The sequence below is a fragment of the Staurois parvus genome, unplaced genomic scaffold, assembly GCF_062004578.1.
Source record: "Staurois parvus isolate SC_StPar_1 unplaced genomic scaffold, SC_StPar_1.0 ptg000102l, whole genome shotgun sequence".
In the NCBI taxonomy this organism is placed as follows: Eukaryota; Metazoa; Chordata; class Amphibia; order Anura; family Ranidae; genus Staurois; species Staurois parvus.
The window spans coordinates 112,624-134,485 of NW_028317898.1; the positions used below are offsets into that span (position 1 = coordinate 112,624).

General features: G+C 46.9%; 1 protein-coding gene across 1 annotated transcript in view; it reads left to right on the top strand.

Annotated features, from left to right (window-relative positions):
• The window catches only part of LOC149467710 (uncharacterized), a 249,499-nt gene that overhangs the window by 95,550 nt on the left and 132,087 nt on the right, over positions 1-21,862 (top strand). The window contains exon 15 of the mRNA XM_089671215.1: positions 9,503-9,712. Coding sequence (XP_089527341.1) covers positions 9,503-9,712 — 210 coding nt within the window. The remainder of the gene's footprint in view (positions 1-9,502; positions 9,713-21,862) is intronic.

Consider the following 21,862-nt stretch of genomic DNA (forward strand, 5'->3'; position numbering starts at 1 on the left):
ATGGCCCGGGAGCAAGCCCACTGAAATCACGTGTCCTCTACCTGCCCCTGTCCTTTGCTGTTCCCTCACCAAGCGAAGTATCGCATGCTGTGGGCTCAGCCCCACTGTACAGTGAGGAAGAGCTAACAGAGGGCGGTCAGGAACGGGGGGAGACATCCGCCTTTTCAGCAGCCAGGCGAAGAAGTACTGGTGAGGAGAGTGGCTCGGTAGCCGGTCTAGAGACAGGTCTGTCTCCTGACCCAGACGCAGCCGAGGGGGCTAGTAGTGAGGCGGAGACCCTACTTGATGATGAGGAGGTTGATCGCACTTGGCAGCCTCGTCGTCATCAGGTAATTTCTTCCGCATCATCAGGAGAAGAGGGTGCCAGCTTGGCAGCGAGCGAAACAGTCGGTGGGTTGCCCAGGAGGCAGCAGGGTCGCAGCAGTGTCAGTGGAGCCAAACGGCCACGGAGTAGAGCACCAGCTCCACTGCAGCCTACCACCACGGCCAGTAGTGGTGCCGGTGCGCACGGAGGAAGTAGCAGTCAGCCAGTGAGGAGTAGTGGGGGCAAAGTTTCCTACTCGGTGGTGTGGCAATTTTTCGTCAAGCCGCCCGAGGAAGTAAACGTAGCCGTATGTCGACTATGTGGCCAGAAAGTCAAGCGTGGCCAGGGGGCCCATGTTGGGACTACAGCGTTGCGTCAGCATATGCAGCGTCGCCATTCGGTGGCCTGGGAAAACCGTGATAAAGATACGGCGGTTCTGCCTGCCCCAGCCCCCGCTCCATCACCCGCTCCGTTACTTGCTCCGTCACCCGACGTCAATCGCCCTCTATCAGCCAGTCAAGGCTCCAACACCTCTGCTGAGGGGAGTTGTCGCTCGTTGGCATCTTCCGCTCGTTCAGATGCTCCTTCTCCTGCTACTCCTCTTCTCGGATTCCGTCAGCAGTCTTTCTTGGAATCCGTTTCCAAGAGACAACAGTTTGCGAGCACGCACCCGACGGTGCAAAAGCTGAACGTCCTCCTGTCCAAGTTGCTGGTGCTGCAGTCCCTCCCTTTCCAACTGGTGGACTCAGCACCTTTCCGAGAAATGATGGCTTGTGCCGCGCCGCGGTGGAGAGTCCCAAGCCGTCATTTCTTCGCCAAAAAGGCAGTGCCAGCCCTGCATTCACATGTAGAAGAGATGGTGGGCCAGTCTTTGAGCATGTCGGTCTCTGCCAAAGTGCACGGCAGCGCCGACGTGTGGAGCTGTAACTACGGTCAGGGACAGTACATGTCATTTACGGCCCACTGGGTGAACGTGGTGCCGGCACAGCCGCACCAGCAACTTGGACAGGTCACGACGCTTTTGCCTCCACGTTTGCACGTCCTTGGTCTAGCAAACATGTCCGCCTCTACCACCTCTTCTTCCGCCGTGTCCTCAGCCGCCACCCCCGTGCCAAGTCCCATTACCCGACCGGCATATCACATGTGCAGGGCACAATGGTGTCACGCTGTGCTGCACCTGGTATGCCTTGGCGAACGTAGTCACACAGGGGAGGAACTTCTGAGTGTAATGAACAGAGAAATCGACAGATGGCTGTCTCCACGCAAACTGAAAATCGGAACCATGTTGACAGACAACGGAAAGAACATGGTGTCTGCTCTGCGTCAAGGAAGGTTGTGCAATGCGCCATGCATGGCTCACGTGTTCAATCTGGTTGTCAAGCGGTTCCTAAAATCCACCATCCCACTGCAAGACATCCTTAAAATGTCACGTAAACTTTGCATGCATTTCAGCCATTCCTACACCGCAAAGCACACCCTCCTTGAGCTGCAGCGGCAGAACGGAATTCCACAGCATCGCCTGATCTGCGACGTTGCAACAAGGTGGAATTCAACCCTACACATGTTAGACCGCCTTTACGAGCAGCGAAAGGCCATCACCGATTTCCTGATGTTACAAGCGGATAAAGGTACTCCCCTGTGTAACTTCGATGTCAGCCATTGGCAGCTCATGCGTGACACCTGCCGCTTGCTCAGGCCCTTTGAGGAGGCCACGCTATTCGTGAGTCGGCAGGACTATGGGATGAACGACGTCATTCCTCTGTTGCACGTCCTGGAACAAATGCTGTTAACAATGGCTGGTCAGGGTGCGGTAGACGTGGCGCACAGATCTCAACGCCACATGACCCCTGTGGGGGCAGGACAGGACAGGAAGAGGAGGAGGTAGAGGAGGACATTTGTGCTCAGGAATTATTGAGTGAAATGGGTGGTTTTTCCACTCAGCGGACAGGAGTGGAGGAGCAGGAGCATCTGGTAGAGGAGGAGGAGGAGGAGACAGAGGACCCAGACACACCGTGGCAGTATGCTGTGGAGATGGAGGCAGGGAGTCCCTCGCATTCCTTGGCGCAAATGGCCCATAGCATGCTCGGTTGCTTGCGTAGCGACAGCCGAATAATAACCATCAGACAGAGGGATGACTTTTGGCTGTCCACCTTGTTGGACCCTCGCTACCGTTCCAAAATGGTGGCCTTTTTCACACCTGCTGAGAGGAAGGCCAAAATTACGTACTATAAAAACCACCTATGTAGTCAGCTGGCCTCTGCCTTTCTGCGCCAACGTCCATCCTCAGACACTGTGGGCCCTGTGCGCTCGCGTTCCGCTGCCATGGCAGCAGGGGAGGGGTGGGGTGGTAGGAGCAGTGGCAGCTCCACCAGCAGCGGCTGCCTCAGTCTGCAGTCGATGATGAGTAGCTTTCTTCACCAGCGCAGTGAGGAAACTACTAACCAGCAGCAGCAGCATCAGGTGGACATGGAGCAGGAGCTCAAACAACAGGCTTGGGCCTACTTGGACAGCACCCTGCCAACCGAGGTAGACAATCCCCTTGACTACTGGGCAACGAAACTTGACCTTTGGCCCCAACTAGCTGAATTTGCCCTTGAAAGGCTGTCATGCCCGGCCAGTAGCGTGGCATCGGAGCGCGTGTTTAGTGCGGCAGGAGGTATTGTAACTCCGCGGAGGACACGACTGTCCACCCAAAGTGTGGAGAGACTCACGTTTGTGAAAATGAATCAGGCGTGGATTAGTCTGGATTTCAAACCACCAGTTCCTGACACAACTGACTAAATCCGCCATGAATCATGCCCCAAACATGTGCCACTTTCAGGTCTCCTCACACACTGCTGGTGTGTTCCATTTTTTGTCATAGGGTGCTGGCAGATTACGGGCCTCCCATAGCTGCTGCCAGGCCCCTAATCTGCCATGGGCCCCTGTACCGCCTCCTCATGCTGCTGCCAGGTCCAGAGTCTCTCATGGGTCCCTGTACGGCTTCCCATTGCTGCTGTCTCCATCGCCACACTCTGCCATGTGCCACTTTCAGGTCTTCTCACACACTGCTGGTGTGTTCAATTTTTTGACATAGGGTGCTGGCAGATTACGGGCCTCCCATAGCTGCTGCCAGGCCCCTAATCTGCCATGGGCCCCTGTACCGCCTCCTCATGCTGCTGCCAGGTCCAGAGTCTCTCATGGGTCCCTGTACGGCCTCCCATTGCTGCTGTCTCCCATCGCCTCACTCTGCCATGTGCCACTTTCAGGTCTCCTCACACACTGCTGGTGTGTTCCATTTTTTGTCATAGGGTGCTGGCAGATTACGGGCCTCCCATAGCTGCTGCCAGGCCCCTAATCTGCCATGGGCCCCTATACCGCCTCCTCATGCTGCTGCCAGGTCCAGAGTCTCTCATGGGTCCCTGTACGGCCTCCCATTGCTGCTGTCTCCCATCGCCTCACTCTGCCATGTGCCACTTTCAGGTCTCCTCACACACTGCTGGTGTGTTCAATTTTTTGTCATAGGGTGCTGGCAGATTACGGGCCTCCCATAGCTGCTGCCAGGCCCCTAATCTGCCATGGGCCCCTATACCGCCTCCTCATGCTGCTGCCAGGTCCAGAGTCTCTCATGCCATGTGCCACTTTCAGGTCTCCTCACACTGCTGGTGTGTTCAATTTTTTGACATAGGGTGCTGGCAGATTACGGGCCTCCCATAGCTGCTGCCAGGCCCCTAATCTGCCATGGGCCCCTGTACCGCCTCCTCATGCTGCTGCCAGGTCCAGAGTCTCTCATGGGTCCCTGTACGGCCTCCCATTGCTGCTGTCTCCCATCGCCTCACTCTGCCATGTGCCACTTTCAGGTCTCCTCACACACTGCTGGTGTGTTCAATTTTTTGTCATAGGGTGCTGGCAGATTACGGGCCTCCCATAGCTGCTGCCAGGCCCCTAATCTGCCATGGGCCCCTATACCGCCTCCTCATGCTGCTGCCAGGTCCAGAGTCTCTCATGCCATGTGCCACTTTCAGGTCTCCTCACACTGCTGGTGTGTTCAATTTTTTGACATAGGGTGCTGGCAGATTACGGGCCTCCCACCATAGCTGCTGCCAGGCCCCTAATCTGCCATGGCCCCTATACCGCCTCCTCATGCTGCTGCCAGGTCCACAGTCTCTCATGGGTCCCTGTACGGCCTCCCATTGCTGCTGTCTCCATCGCCACACTCTGCCATGTGCCACTTTCAGGTCTCCTCACACTGCTGGTGTGTTCAATTTTTTGACATAGGGTGCTGGCAGATTACGGGCCTCCCATTGCTGCTGCCAGGCACGTAATCTGCCATGGGCCCCCGTACCGACTCCTCATGCTGTGACGTTGCAACAAGGTGCTCGCTTGCTTGCGTAGCGACAGCCGAATAATAACCATCAGACAGAGGGATGACTTTTGGCTGTCCACCTTGTTGGACCCTCGCTACCGTTCCAAAATGGTGGCCTTTTTCACACCTGCTGAGAGGGAGGCCAAAATAACGTACTATAAAAACCACCTATGTAGTCAGCTGGTCTCTGCCTTTCTGCGCCAACGTCCATCCTCAGACACTGTGGGCCCTTTGCGCTCGCGTTCCGCTGCCATGGCAGCAGGGTTGGGGTGGGGTGGTAGGAGCAGTGGCAGCTCCACCAGCAGCGGCTGCCTCAGTCTGCAGTCGATGATGAGTAGCTTTCTTCACCAGCGCAGTGAGGAAACTACTAACCAGCCGCAGCAGCAGCAGCAGCATCAGGTGGACCTGGAGCAGGAGCTCAAACAACAGGCTTGGGCCTACTTGGACAGCACCCTGCCAACCGAGGTAGACAATACCCTTGACTACTGGGCAACGAAACTTGACCTTTGGCCCCAACTAGCTAAATTTGCCCTTGAAAGGCTGTCATGCCCGGCCAGTAGCGTGGCATCGGAGCGCGTGTTTAGTGCGGCAGGAGGTATTGTAACTCCGCGGAGGACACGACTGTCCACCCAAAGTGTGGAGAGACTCACGTTTGTGAAAATGAATCAGGCGTGGATTAGTCTGGATTTCAAACCACCAGTTCCTGACACAACTGACTAAATCCGCCATGAATCATGCCCCAAACATGTGCCACTTTCAGGTCTCCGCACACTGCTGCTGGTGTGTTTCATTTTGTCATAGGGTGCTGGCAGATTACGGGCCTCCCATAGCTGCTGCCAGGCCCCTAATCTGCCATGGGCCCCTGTACCGCCTCCTCACGCTGCTGCAAGGTCCACAGTGTGTCATGCCATGTGCCACTTTCAGGTCTCCTCACACTGCTGGTGTGTTTCATTTTGTCATAGGGTGCTGGCAGATTACGGGCCTCACATTGCTGCGGCCAGGCCCCTAATCTGCCATGGGCCCCTGTACCGCCTCCTCACGCTGCTGCCAGGTCCACAGTGTGTCATGGGTCCCTGTACTGCCTCCCATTGCTGCTATCTCCAACGCCACACTCTGCCATGTGCCACTATCAGGTCTCCTCACACTGCTGCTGGGTTCCATTTTGTCATAGGATGCTGGCAGATTACGGGCCTCACATTGCTGCTGCCAGGCCCCAAATCGGCCATGGGCCCCCGTACCGCCTGGTCACGCTGCTGCTGGGCCCACAGTGTGACCTGGATCCCTGTACCGCCTCCCATTGCTCCCACTCTACCATGTGCCACTTTGAGGTCTCCTCACACTCCTGCGGTTTTCCATTTTGTCATAGGTTGCTGGCAGATTACAGGCCTCCCATAGGTGCCGCCAGGCCCCAAATCGGCCATGGGCCCCCGTACCGCCTGGTCACGCTGCTGCTGGTCCCACAGTGCGACCTGGGTCCCTGTACCGCCTCCCATTGCTCCCACTCTGCCATGTGCCACTTTGAGGTCTCCTCACACTCCTGCGGTTTTCCATTTTGTCATAGGTTGCTGGCAGATTACAGGCCTCCCATAGGTGCCGCCAGGCCCCAAATCTGCCATGGGCCCCCGTACCGCCTGGTCACGCTGCTGCTGGTCCCACAGTGTGACCTGGGTCCCTGTACCGCCTCCCATTGCTCCCACTCTGCCATGTGCCACTTTGAGGTCTCCTCACACTCCTGCGGTTTTCCATTTTGTCATAGGTTGCTGGCAGATTACAGGCCTCCCATAGGTGCCGCCAGGCCCCAAATCGGCCATGGGCCCCCGTACCGCCTGGTCACGCTGCTGCTGAGCCCACAGTGTGACCTGGGTCCCTGTACCGCCTCCCATTGCTCCCACTCTGCCATGTGCCACTTTGAGGTCTCCTCACACTCCTGCGGTTTTCCATTTTGTCATAGGTTGCTGGCAGATTACAGGCCTCCCATAGGTACCGCCAGGCCCCAAATCGGCCATGGGCCCCCGTACCGCCTGGTCACGCTGCTGCTCAGCCCACAGTGTGACCTGGGTCCCTGTACCGCCTCCCATTGCTCCCACTCTGCCATGTGCCACTTTGAGGTCTCCTCACACTCCTGCGGTTTTCCATTTTGTCATAGGTTGCTGGCAGATTACAGGCCTCCCATAGGTGCCGCCAGGCCCCAAATCTGCCATGGGCCCCCGTACCGCCTGGTCACGCTGCTGCTGGTCCCACAGTGTGACCTGGGTCCCTGTACCGCCTCCCATTGCTCCCACTCTGCCATGTGCCACTTTGAGGTCTCCTCACACTCCTGCGGTTTTCCATTTTGTCATAGGTTGCTGGCAGATTACAGGCCTCCCATAGGTGCCGCCAGGCCCCAAATCGGCCATGGGCCCCCGTACCGCCTGGTCACGCTGCTGCTGGTCCCACAGTGTGACCTGGGTCCCTGTACCGCCTCCCATTGCTCCCACTCTGCCATGTGCCACTTTGAGGTCTCCTCACACTCCTGCGGTTTTCCATTTTGTCATAGGTTGCTGGCAGATTACAGGCCTCCCATAGGTGCCGCCAGGCCCCAAATCGGCCATGGGCCCCCGTACCGCCTGGTCACGCTGCTGCTGAGCCCACAGTGTGACCTGGGTCCCTGTACCGCCTCCCATTGCTCCCACTCTGCCATGTGCCACTTTGAGGTCTCCTCACACTCCTGCGGTTTTCCATTTTGTCATAGGTTGCTGGCAGATTACAGGCCTCCCATAGGTACCGCCAGGCCCCAAATCGGCCATGGGCCCCCGTACCGCCTGGTCACGCTGCTGCTGAGCCCACAGTGTGACCTGGGTCCCTGTACCGCCTCCCATTGCTCCCACTCTGCCATGTGCCACTTTGAGGTCTCCTCACACTCCTGCGGTTTTCCATTTTGTCATAGGTTGCTGGCAGATTACAGGCCTCCCATAGGTGCCGCCAGGCCCCAAATCGGCCATGGGCCCCCGTACCGCCTGGTCACGCTGCTGCTGGTCCCACAGTGTGACCTGGGTCCCTGTACCGCCTCCCATTGCTCCAACTCTGCCATGTGCCACTTTGAGGTCTCCTCACACTCCTGCGGTTTTCCATTTTGTCATAGGTTGCTGGCAGATTACAGGCCTCCCATAGGTGCCGCCAGGCCCCAAATCGGCCATGGGCCCCCGTACCGCCTGGTCACGCTGCTGCTGGTCCCACAGTGTGACCTGGGTCCCTGTACCGCCTCCCATTGCTCCCACTCTACCATGTGCCACTTTGAGGTCTCCTCACACTCCTGCGGTTTTCCATTTTGTCATAGGTTGCTGGCAGATTACAGGCCTCCCATAGGTGCCGCCAGGCCCCAAATCTGCCATGGGCCCCCGTACCGCCTGGTCACGCTGCTGCTGAGCCCACAGTGTGACCTGGGTCCCTGTACCGCCTCCCATTGCTCCCACTCTGCCATGTGCCACTTTCAGGTCTCCTCACACTCCTGCTGGTTTCCATTTTGTCATAGGTTGCTGTATGGCCTCCCATTGCTGCTGCCTCCACCGCCACACTGTGGCTCCAAACACTGGTTTTGGCCCCGTGACTGGCCAAATGAGTGAAGTGTGCGGTGATTCTAAGATCGACGGCACTCATCTGCATGTCATACTGACTGACAGTATTATTTCTCTTCCCCAGCAGACTCCAAGGGCATTTAAATTAAAGGTACAGTGTTCTGCACTAATATTAAGTCTCTCTGAAGCCTAGAAACACCCTTTTTTAAGTTAAATTCACAGCGAATATATTCGACTCGAATCAAATATTTTCCACGAATTCGCCGAATCAGTCGAATCAAATTTTTGAATACTTCGCTCACCTCTATTAATGAGCATCCAACCACTAGATATGAGCTGGACTGCCTTTGGTTCATTTTCAAATTAGTTCACACTGATTAAAACTGGGTTCCATTTCTTGTGGATGCATACCCCGAGGAAGTCACGAGTTACAGTGACGTAATGCGTAGGTACGCCAATACGCAGCTTCTGGTATGCGGTGACGCACTTCCGGTGTTGGACGCCATCTTGGCACACCTAGGAAGTCCCACACACACATGCAGTACACCCACACATCAGGAGAGGAAGAGGGACTGCATTAAATGTGAGTGTATTGATACATATTAAATAAAGGAGTTTTGCCTACTAAATACTACACTATGGAGGATCTCTTTTGTTGCTCACTGTGGTGGTGAGATACATATTCCGCGGAATATCCTATCTGGGGGACCTGGAGATTATTTTGGAGAGAAACTGCAGGTGGATTAATATCAGCTGGGATTGTAAAGGATCCAGGGTGATCCTGAATGCTTTCTGGCCCTTTTGGGTCACCGAAAGGAGGTGAGAAGGCATTGCAGCCACAGTGGAAGAAGTGTGCTGACACTTTCACAGATTTATATACACCATTTGCACTTTGCATGTTTATATGAAGCACTTATCAATTTAATTACAGACTATTAGAGCATCCAGTGTGTTTATGTGATTTGGAGTGGCACTATCACGTGTTTGTTTTCATCCCCATATTTATAGGGGTCTTTATTATTGTTCTTTTGTAGATATCACTTGTATAGGTCACTCAAGTGACCATGGCACAGTAATTATTTGTCACTATATTGTGAGTTCATTTACATTGTTGTGTTATCACTTTCATTAGTCACTTCAGTGACTGAGGCACATTGGTTTTTAGCTTATCCATTCATAGTCTACAGATTGCATCTTTTTAGTATTTCCTGCACTAGTTCCAAGCCTGTTCATAAATTCAGAAACTTTTACTTGCATAGAGCTTCATTTATCATTAATCTTTTCTGTTTATGTTGACAGACTTGACAAAATGCTTGAAGCAGCGCCAAGAAGCTCTGGGAAAGAAGCTGATAGGTCATTATATTCCACAATGTGATGAAAAGGGCAATTACATACCACAGCAGTGTCATGGCAGCACCGGGCACTGCTGGTGTGTTGGTACAATGGGTGACGAGATTGCTGGAACAAAAACTCCACCTGGACAAACACGAGCTACATGTGAAAGGCATGGTAAGACTCCATTCTCGTCCATGTAACGCATTAAGAAATATATACACCATTGGTATTTACTTCTAAAGCTTGAAGCAACACGTAAATGAATAGAAAGTTTATATTGTTCTTATTAGATATATACAGTGCGCAGTATAAATGAGTACACCCCTTTTGAAAAGTAAGATTCTAATCAATATCTCAATGAACACAAGAACAATTTCTAAAATTTTTATAAAACTGAGTATTATAGAACAGTTGTTCAGTGCATTATATGAAAGTAAGGTTAATAATATAACTTAGATTACAAAATCTTCAGCTTTACGCAAATTAGTTGATGCAAAAATGAATACACTCCACAACAAAAACTGCTCCATCTAGTATTTTGTATGACCTTCATGATTTGTAAAGAAAGCACCAAGTCTTCTAGGCATGGAATGAACACGTTGGTGACATATTGCATCATCTATCTTTTTCCATTCTTCAAGAAAATCCTCTTTTAGAGCCTGGATGCTGGATGGAGAGTGATGCTCAACTTGTCTCTTCAGAATGCCCCATAGGTGTTCGATTGGGTTCAGATCAGGAGACATACTTGGCAACTGAATCACTTTCACCCTGTTCTTCTTCAGAAATGCAACAGTGGCCTTAGGTGTGTGTTTTGGATCATTTTCAGGCTGGAAAAGTGCATGATGACCAAGGGCACGTAGTGATGGTAGCCTCTTCTTTTTCAATATAGAGCAGTACATTTGTGAATTCATGATACCATCAATGAAATGCAGCTCCCTGACACCAGCAGCACTCATACAGCCCCATGAAAGGACACTGCCACCACCATGTTTGACTGCGTTTCTTTGTACTCCTCACCTTTGCGACACCATAGTTTTAAAGCCATCAGTTCCAAAAACATTTATCTTGGTCTCATCACTCCATAGTCCCAGTAGTCTTCTTCTTTTTCAGCCTGGGTCCTGGCAAATTGTAGGTGGGCTTTTTTGTGCATGGGCTTTAGTAGAGGCTTCCTTCGTGGATGACACCCATGCATGCTATTGTGTCACGGGAAACAATCACCCTAGTTTGGCTTTCTACTTCTTTAGCTAACTGCGGTGAACTTGTTTTTTCTTCAACCTTTCTCAGCAGAAGATACTCCTGTCGAGGTGTTAACTTCCATGGATGGCCTGGATGTCTCTGTGAGATGGTTGCAGTTCCATCTTTGTTAACATTTTGTATCACTTTTGCTACAGTATTCTGACTAATTAGTAAAGCTTTGCTGATCTTCTTGTAGCCTTCAACTTTTTTGTGTAAAGAAACTATTTTCTTTCACAGACCTTTTGACATTTCTCTTCCATGTAGTGACAGCATGAAATGGGAAGGGGTTTTCTTTAAGTAACACCCTTTTATAATCAACTGTCTGCTGGACACCTGTTTAATGAATAATTAGACTCCCCTGTAGCTGATTTCTTGTTAGGGTTTTGTTGTCTAAAATTTAGCTTTGCTCCTAAGACTTTCATTGGGGTGTATTCATTTTGGTAACATGGTCTTGAATTAATTTGTTAGGAAAAATAATTTTTTGTGTGTGAAAATTGACAAATCTTGTTTGCAATCAATGGCCCACATTTGTGGGAGTATTTTGCAGTATATTTTTATATATCAGGGCTACAACTAATGGTTATTTGCATAATCAATTAGTTGGCTGATTACTGTTTCGATTAATCTGAGAAAAACCTCAAAAAAATTTTGGAATATACCATATTTTTTTCGCTCCATAAGACGCACCTGACCATAAGACACACCTAGATTTTAGAGGAGGAAAACAAGAAAATAAAAATTCTGAACCAATGGACTGCAGACATAGTACAGGAAATGATCAGAGACTGCAGACATAGTACAGGAGATGACCAGAGGCTGCGGACATAGTACAGGAGATGACCAGAGGCTGCGGACCTTTGGGGAGGGGGCAGGTACCCGAATTTGACAGGTAACCATTTCCACGGAGTTGTCCTCCCACCTCCCTCCCCGTAGTTTTGTGGGACACGTGACAGGTCCCACAAGACTACGGGGCCATTCACAGAGCGCAGTGCTTCTCGCACATGCAGAAGCCGCAAGCTGTCACAGCCAGGTGCCCACACTGAAGATGCTGGCGCGAGGGAGAGAAGCTGGCCGATGGAAGCAGGACACCGCTGGACCAAGGAACAGGTAGGACAGAGGAGCGGGTTCTTCTTCACAGCAGAGCCGAGCGAATACTGGGCCAGCCACTCCATAAGACGCACATACATTTTCCCCCATTTTTGGGGGGGGAAAAAGGTGCATCTTATGGAGAGAAAAATACAGTAATTTAGTTAATATGTAAAGTTAAAAAAAAAAAAAAATTTTCATCTACAGTATATGTAGTGGTTAATATAAATAACCATATATGTTTGGAGAACAACATTTCTAATCCACTGCAAAAATAACAGACAGAAGAGATGTATATACTATTAGTGGTTGAATCTGGTACATATCATCAGACTCAGAGGTCAAAATGTTTATTTAACCACTTCCCCTCCATACCATGTACATAAACAGCTGGACGGGAGCACTGCCGAAGTGGGTCGCCATTTATACTGTAAAAGACCCCCGCATTCACTGCCTGTGTGCGCTCCCTGGGAGCATGTGGCACCGCGATCCGGAGGACACAGCGGAACACCGATCGCTGTATGGGAACTCTGTGTGAAGTCCCGATTCATGTGATCCCTGATTGGTCCCTGAAGGACCGTCAGTGCCTCCCAGCAGTGCCACCCATCAGTGCTGCCCAGCAGTGCCACCCATCAGTGCCTGAAATAAAAATGCACAGGTGATCAAATACCACCAAAAGAAAGCTCAATTTATGGGAAAAAAGGACGTACATTTCATTTGGGTGCAGCATTGCATGACCACACAATTGTCAGTTAAAGTAACGCAGTGTTGTAACGCAAACCGCTTCTTTATCTATTTCCTGACAGCCCTATAGCAGAAATGCTGCTACAGGGCACCACAGGTGCGCAAAATCCCAGATAGCGTCAGATTGCCATCAGTACACCAGTAATCACATTTAACCCCTTGATTGCCAGGAACACGCTCATATACAAAATAAACCTCTATTGCTAGTATAGGGTCTGAAAGTATCAATATCTTTGATCAGCTCAGCACTATACCAGTGTTCACATTAGTATAGTGTCCCCAAAAACACAGCATTAGCAGGATCAGTCCCAGCACCTGCAGTTAGCCCCTACACCTACTCCCCCCTTCTCCCTCAGCAATAGCAGTGTCTGTAGGTTACTGTCACTTGATACATTGCACACAAAACCGCAGTGTTTGCAGAATCAGGCCTGATCTCTGCTAGCACTTGCTGGTAAATTTTGATGACTCTCATATGCAGCAGAGTGCCAGTACTAGTCCTGCTCTACCTTTTGGTGAACTGGCGAGCACCAGCAGCCTAGTACAACCTGGTCTTTCCCATACCAAGACAGCAGTATCACTTGTTGACGTGGCGAGTCCCTTAAGTGCAGTACAAGCTGGTGTGGTGGTGAGCACAAGTATTGTCCCGCAGCCACCAAGAATTCGCACACAGGTCCGTAGAGCCCCTAATATCCTTTCGGATGTGCTTGTAAATTGGCAGCCCACAAATTCTGCAGCACCCATACTTTCCCCATTCACTGTCCAACCCGGAATTCAGGTGGAAACAGCAAATTTAACTACTCCCCTTGATTTTTTGGAGCTGTTTTTCACGGAAAATCTATATGCATTGATTGTGGATCAAAGCAATTTATATGCACAATTTATCGCCACCAACCGAAAATCAAACCTTGCCTGACCATTCGCATGGAAACCCATTACGGTTTCCCAATTTAAATTTATTCGGGGGCCAAACCCTCAACATGGGCATTACTAAAAAAAATTAATTGTGGCTATATTGGTCCACAGACCCAATTCATTATATGCCCGTGCTCTCTGCTGCCATGGCCAGGCATAGATATGAGAGCATAATGTGTTTTATGCATTTCAACGACAGCACACTCTGTCGTCCTCGGGTTGACCCTGAATTTGACTGGCTCCACAAAATTCTGCCCCTCACATATCACCTTAACCAAAAATTGTCAGATGTCTATTCTCCCCAGCAAAAAATCTGCATTGATGAGTCCTTCACCAATTTTTCTGGCTGCCTTGCATTCAAGCACTTTCTCCCCAGCAAGCGTGCCAGATATGGGGTCAATATGTATAAGACCTGTGAGAGGGCAACAGGCTATACATATGCATTTCAGATTTATGAGGGAAAAGATAGTCACATGGAGCCCCCTGGATGCCCAGACTACATGGGGAGTAGTGACAAGATAGTTTGGGACTTTTTCCATATGTGGTACCACTTAAAGGTGGACAATTTTTATTCAAGCATGCCACTATTTAGACATTTGTACAGTCTTGGATTTGGTGCATGTGACACTGTGCAACCTAATGTGTGCCCACCATTAGAAGAGGGTGGAAGCAGGGAGGTATATTCTAATGGTGGGCATTCCACACACTTTTTCCGGCAGAGATTTCTTCTCTTTTTTTCATTCAGCCCACAGGCTGCATTAAAAAAATACGTGCAGGTACATCACTGGACTTTGAATGATTATACCAGGATGATGACTACAGCTGCTGGCATCATCCTGGTATTGTTTTTTTCAGCTGGCGATCGGCTAAAAAGCAATCCTAGTGGCTAATTAGCTGCAGGATTGCTTTCACAAGCAGCAGGAGACGATACCCCCCCTCCCCCGCTGCCTTCCACGGCCTTCTTGGGCAGTCTCGTGCCGTCAGGCGACCTGAGAATGCAGCTGGTGTTTCTGCCAGCTGACCATAGAGCTGATTGGAGACCAGAATGGTGCCAATCATCTCTATAGTCTAATAAATCAGAAGCTACGAGCATTTAATCACTTCAGTTTCGCAGGATATAAACAGAGCCATATGTAAATTGGGAAAGCATCTGATCAAAGTTTTTTTTTTTTTTTTTTTTTTACACAAAATTGTCAAATGATTTACTGCTCACACATGCCATGGGTATATGTGGAATTACTCCCCAAAATACATTTTGCTACTTCTCCCGAGTATGGGGGTACCACAAGTGAGAGAAGTTTTGGCAGTCTAGCCAAGTACAGGACCCCAAAATCCAATAAGCACCTTCAGGCTTCTAAAGGGCTTTATTTCCTCATTACACTTCCTGACTACCTATCACAGTTTCGGAGGCCCTGAAATGCCAGGATAGCACCAAACCCCCCCAAACGACCCCTTTTTGGAAAGTAGACATCCCAAGGAATTTGATAAGAAGCATGGTGAGTATTTTTCAGATAAGTTTTTGGAAAATGAAGAAAGAAAACAAAAACAAAAATTTTGTCTTTTCTTTTTTTATATTTCAAAACCTTGTGAGAAAAATGAGATATGCAAAGTGTTCACCATGCCACTTTTTAAATTCCTTGGGGTGTCTATGATCCAAAAAGGGGTAATTTGGGGGGGGGGGTTGTTGCTATCCTGGCATTTCAGGACCTCCAAAACTGTGATAGGTAGTGAGGAAGTGAAGTGAGGAAGTTACGCACCTTCAGGCTTTCAAAGTGGTCATTGGATTTCAGACTCCTGTATGTGGCTAGGCTCCCACAAAGTATCACACATGTGGTATCCCCATACTCAGTAGAAGTAGCAGAATGTATTTTGGAGTGTAATTCCACTTATACCCATGGCTTGTGTGAGAAATATATCATTTAAATTACAACTTGTGGAAAAAAAAATTTCCATGGACTCAATATGCCTCTCAGCAGATAGCTTAGGGTGTCTACTTTCCGAAAAGGGGTCATTTGGGGGTGTTTGTACTATCCTGGTATTTTAGCACCTCAAGAAATGTGATGGGCAGTCAGAAAGTAAAAGCTGTGTAAATTCCATTATCTATATCATAGTTTGTAGATGCTATAACTTTCACACAAAGCAATCAATATACACTTACTGGGATTTTTTTTTTTAACCAAAAACATGTAGCAGAATACATTTTGGCCTAAATTTATGACAAAATTTTTGTTTTTTGGGATATTTTTTATGACAGAAATGAGAAAATATCGTTTTTTTTTTTTAAATTTTTTCATAATTTTTTGTTTATAGCCCCAAAAATAAAAAGTGCACAGGCAATCAAATACCACCAAAAGAAAGCTATATTTGTGTGAAAAAAGGACATAAATTTAATTTATGTACCATACTGCATGACCATGCAATTGTCAGTTAAACTAGGGCAGCGCTAGAAAAAAATGGCGTAAATTGCAGTATCTATACCATAGTTTGTAGGTGCTATAACTTTCACACAATGCAATCAATATACACTTATTGGGATTTTTTACCAAAAACTTGTAGCAGAATACAATTTGGCCTAAATGTATGACTAACTTTGAGTTTACTACATATTATTTATAGCCGAAAGTAAAAAATATAATTTTTCTTTATAATTTTTGGTGTTTTTTTATTTATAGCGTGAAAAATAAAAAGCACACAGGTGATCAAATACTACTGAAAGAAAGCTCTATTTGTGTGAAAAAAGGACATAAATCTCACATTGCATGACTGCGCAATTATCAGTTGAAATAGTGCAGCGCCAAATAGCAAAAAGAGGCCTGGTCATTAAGGGGGTAAATCCTCTGGAGGGCAAGTGGTTAAATCATTAGTCAACTCCATTTAAATTTGCTAGTGCATCGAACACTTCCTTCTCCTTTAGATTGACAATGCAGCAAAGGTGTCTTCGTTGTTCCTCCATCCAGAGTGGAGATACTTGAAGACAGGAAATGTGTAACTGGCCAGATCACCATTTGCAAATAACAGAAAAAAGCTTGAAAATAGAAAACTAATTCAGCCACCATATTTAAGGATTAGTAAACTGCAATATATTAATTTTTCTGTTTTTGGTTTAATACCACTTCAATTTGCATTCCACTATTCATTGCTTTATTATATTCTGCAGATTGGGATTATGCAATTGCTGTGGTGAAAAAGCCCAGCACATTCCAGTTTAATCAGCTGAAAGGAAAAAAGTCCTGTCACTCAGGCTTTTCAAAGACAGATGGCTGGAAAGTTCCTATAAATGTTCTTGTAGAAAAGAAGTTGTTGTCCTGGGATGACTCTGCAAAAGAATCCATTGAAAAAGGTATAAAAACTTACACCTGTTGTATAAAGTGCCAATGGCTCAAGCTTGGTAGAGTGAAGTTGATATGGATATGTAGCTTTGATAAAAGATCCAAGAAGTGCCCATTCTCTAAGGAATTGGTAAGTTTCTGCTTTTATTACAAGCAGAGTGATTCTCTGTCAGAATATTAGCTTTTCTGACAAATTAAGATTTACCACATAACATGTTTTTATAGTTCATTCCTAAATAAAGGAATGTTGTAAATGAAGTTGATTGCAGCATGTGTTGTATGCGTGAAGGTTTAAAGAAAATCTGTACTGAGAGAAATATATGAGATGCCATTGCTGGCCTTCTTCTGAAAATTCTAGTAACCTGTCTTTATCTGGCTTCAATACTTCCTAAATCACTGGCATGGAATATAATAAGTTGCAGAACCCACAATATGCATTTTTGCTCCTTGTCAGTGACACAATGGGGGTTATGTAATAAAACTGGAGAGTGCAAAATCTGGTGCAACTTTGCATAGAAACCAATCAGCTTCCAGGTTTTATTGTCAAAGCGTAACTGAACAAGCTGAAGTTAGAAGCTGATTGGCTACCATGCACAGCTGCACCAGATTCTGAGTGCATTACGTTTAGTAAATCTACCACCGTGTTTATTGCCCCCCCCTTCCAGGAAAAATATACTCACATCTCTGGTCTCAGCTGTAATGAAGACAAAGTACTGCCCAAAGAGTCCTCAGAATTCAACGCTTATCCTAAATCCTATACCTAGTTAATCCATAAAAAAAAAAGCACAAAACCCCTATAAGGGAATTTTTGCAATCCGAATGGGTTTTTTGAACATGCATTTACATTTTAATGCGCTTTCGATGTGTTCCAGTGTGTTTTATTTTGACATTTTACAATGTGCATTTCGGTGCATTTTTGTTGCTTTTATATGTTTTCCAGTGTGTTTATATGCATTTTGCTGCTTTCCAGATGTGTTACATAAAGAGGAAATTCAGTAGGTTCTACTTTTCTTGAATGCGCTATAACTGACTGCACTGGTGTGAACTAGGGCCATTTGAACACATAGAAAACACTGGGGGGTATTTACTGAAACTGCATGGTGCAAAGTCTGGTGCAGTTCTGCATAGTAACCAATCAGGTTTTATTGTCAAAGCTTAATTGAACAAATACTGTAGCTGCTGACTTTTAATATAAGGACACTTACCTGTCCAGGGATCCTGCAATTTTCTCACCTGAGCCGATTCTGCAAGCGGCTTTGGGTGCAGGAGCCAGCATGTTCAGTAAGGGAAACTTAAAGTGAAGCCTTTTTTTACTGTGTATGCGTGAAGAGTGCTGCACTTTATGAATGGACCCGCAGTCTCCTAGGACATGTGAAGTGTGAGGCCAAACTTCAGGCTCTGATTGCCATGGGAAGTGGGAGTGGGTACCTTTCTACCAATAGACTTCTGTACAACTAGCTTGTCGGACTTTCCCCCACTTGATGAGCACAGCAGGCTATAGCTAGAAACATTGAGCTGTATGTTATGGCAGCCGGGGAGTGTGTCTGCTGTCAGAATAAAATACCTCAGTGGGGAAGATTCCCCCATCCACACATTGGATGAAGGGAATCCAGTTGTTATTTTTTTGTTTAGCCTAATGAACAAAAAAAAATAACTAATCTATGGGCTAAGCCTTGGAGAGCAGCCCTCATCATTAGAAACTTTGCTCTACTTAAAATTAAGTGTTTGTAACTTACAGTATGTGCTTATTGTTTACAGCTTACATTAAGTGAAATCATATTATGGTCAGTGTTTGTATATGAAATTAGTAAAAAGCCGTGCATGGTTTGAGCTTACCAGGTCCAGCAGAGTATCATTCCTAGTTAGAGCTTTATAAACTGTACTATAAAATCGTCTTGTAATAAGTAAACATTTCTACCCTTTCTAAATCGATCCAATTAGAGCAGTGGGGGGGGGATCAGAAACTTGACACACCTGTTCCAAATTCTGGAGCTTCTTTGGGCATTGGTTTGTCTTCATTACAACACAGATTGGCAACGTGAGAGGTATTTATCATCTTTGTAGGGTTCTTGTTACATTACTTTTTATATTATCAACAGTCAAATTGATTAACATGACAAATTTCCAGAGAGACAAATTTACAATAGCATCCTTCTTCCTGCAAAAATCACCATCCCTAACATGCTTGGGATATTATACTTGCTGAGATTGGATCATAAGGGCTTCTCTTCTTACCTCTAGTCACACCTGCAACTCACCAGCCACACTCATTTTCACAAATGTATATTTATAGATCTTGACTCACAGTTGGAGTAAAGAAGAGGAAACATGGTGTGCAATTGGTAAAACCCAACTACAGCCAAAGCTTTTTCATTTAATTTGCACTTAATCTTGTCTAGTGCAAGCAAGAGCTAGATCCGCTGCCATGTTTTTTTTAATACCTTCTGATTCCCATTTGGGGAAAACACATTTTTACTATATCCGGGAATGCCTAAAACTTCCAAGAGTTTTTTTTTTTTTCTATCTACCTTCCTGTTCTGATGACAGCAGCACTCCTCATTATTTGTACAGGTATCACAGGGACAGGAATAAAAGTCTTTCCAAAGGCTCCAAAGACATAAATAAAAACCTGATAGGAATTTTAACTCTTTCCCACTTAATTTAAAACTAAAAAACGTCTGAACATAGGCAAGTTCAAACTGTTAGTCTGCCTAAATGTATATTTCATATTATGGTAGATGATGTGGAGTTGAAATTTTCTTCTACCTCTCAGGAACATGATTGGTGAGATCTTTGTACTTGAGTTCTTTAATTTTATTATAGTATCTAATAAAGAGTGAGAGCTGACATTCGGAGCAGTTCAGAAAGGGTGTCATAGTGCTTTCACCTGAATCATGCACCTATCACAGACAGGTACATGAATATTGCTATGTCTGCACTGAGGTCCTTCCATGGTACACTCACTGCACCAACAGTCCTTGGCCACTACGCATATCACACTTACATGCATATGGCCAGTGTTTTGAACTGAGCCTGACAGGGAACTGACAGACTAGTTCCACATCAGGTCCATCTTACCTTTGATTGATAGGACCTGGATGTGGGCAGATTGCAGAATGATAGCTGCTAATCAGTCCAACAGGGTTTTTGAATCTGCCCACTGCTGTGTGCTGTCAAAAATAATCAGATCGGATGGGGAGCTAATCTCTCAGTTCCCCAGCCCCTATGTTTACATTTAGCTTTCAGCTGGGGAATCTCCTTGCAGACAGCTAAATGGGAACCGTGATATTGCACTGTGTGGGAAGCTGTCACATACATACGTTTCCCAGCACAGACATGGGCCCACTCTGATTTGGCATACAGATGTACAGTATGCAGTGCTCAGAGTTGGTTTTAATTACTGCCTATTTCTTAATCTGAGAACTGGAAGTAATTCTTTAAGAATGTGTCACTGCCATCTTAAAGTGATGGTAGTAAGAACTACCTGAATTTGCCACACATGTTTGTAATTTTATCAACACTGGTGCAAATGCATACCTGAATTAGGCACAGGTAGATCTTAAAGTGGTTGTAAACCTCAGACATGAAATATGAACAAAGCATATCCCTCTATAGTGTATAATTGTCTTAATTAAAAGCACTACGTGTCATTTCTCTCTGCTGCTTCTTTCCTCTAACACCAAGATAAAAATGGTGACAGGGGAGGGACCTCCAGCAGATTGACAGCCTCAGCTCTGTTCCTTTGTGCTGTGTGGAGGGGAGTATGTCCCTCCTCTTCAATCAGCTCTCACAGTTCTCCATAATGAGATCTGCAGAGCATAATTTATGTTCTCCAATCCCTTTTTTCTGAACTCTAAGACAAGCTTTATAAATTGTGGATTTTGATCAGAGGTAAAGAAGAGAAGACTGCAGATATGTAGGATTATTTGTTTCATCTCTGTGTATCACCTGAGGTCAGTCACTTCACTGGTATATGTAAAGGTGTACAATCACTGTAAAGAAACTACCACCAGAAGTCTGTTGTTAGGGCTCTTTTGAATTAATCTGATTGTTGTTAGCCCTACATGAAGCACTGTTCCTGTTATTGTACTAATCATCAGACACTTACTTGTATTAACAATGTGTCAGCAAAATTATACAGCTATGATGAAAAATGCACATATTAACAAACTCAAGTTTGCCTTAACATAAAGAAACATACATTTCATTGTATTATGTTGCTCACTTTCCTCTGATTCAGACTGTTAATGAATTTACTTTCATTCAGCCGTCTCAAAGTTCTTCTCGGCCAGCTGCATCCCAGGAGCAACCGAAACCAACCTCTGCATGCAGTGTAAGGGCGAGGGAAGGAAGAAGTGTAAGAGTAGCCATGATGAGCCATTCTATGGCAAGCATGGAGCATTCAGGTGAGTACAAACAACAGCCCAAACATCATACCCATCAGCTTACATTTGTTCTTCCATAGCAGATACATAGCCTTGATTGGAGGATTTTAATTAGCTTCACTGACTTTTTGAACACATACTTTGGTCAGTGGTAAGCAGAAAGTACCCGATAAATATTGAGCTGAAAAACAAATGAAAATTATTTTCTGGTTCTATTTTCATGATTCCTGGTCATTGACTTTTATGACTTCCAATGACTCTAAGGGTCCATTCACAAGGGGCACTTGACTGCATGCCCTGTGCAGGTCCATGTTTTCCTAGCACAGGGATGGGCAGGTATTGCGTGCATCCCAATGCTGGCAGTCCTAAGAAGTCTATTGGGACACATGGCTGTACAGACAGCAGCTGTGCCCCAATAGGACATGCGGGTGCATGCAGGTGCAGTTTCCAGACCGCGTCATGCACCTCAATATCATATATGGACACAGTGGTTCTGTCTGTGCCGTCGCATGTCTGAAGACTGTTAGCACAGAGAATTCATTCAACATTTGTGTATTTCCATGCTAGGAAAACACAGATCTGCATGAAACATGCAAGCAAGTACCCTGTGTGAATGGACCCTTAGGCTTCAT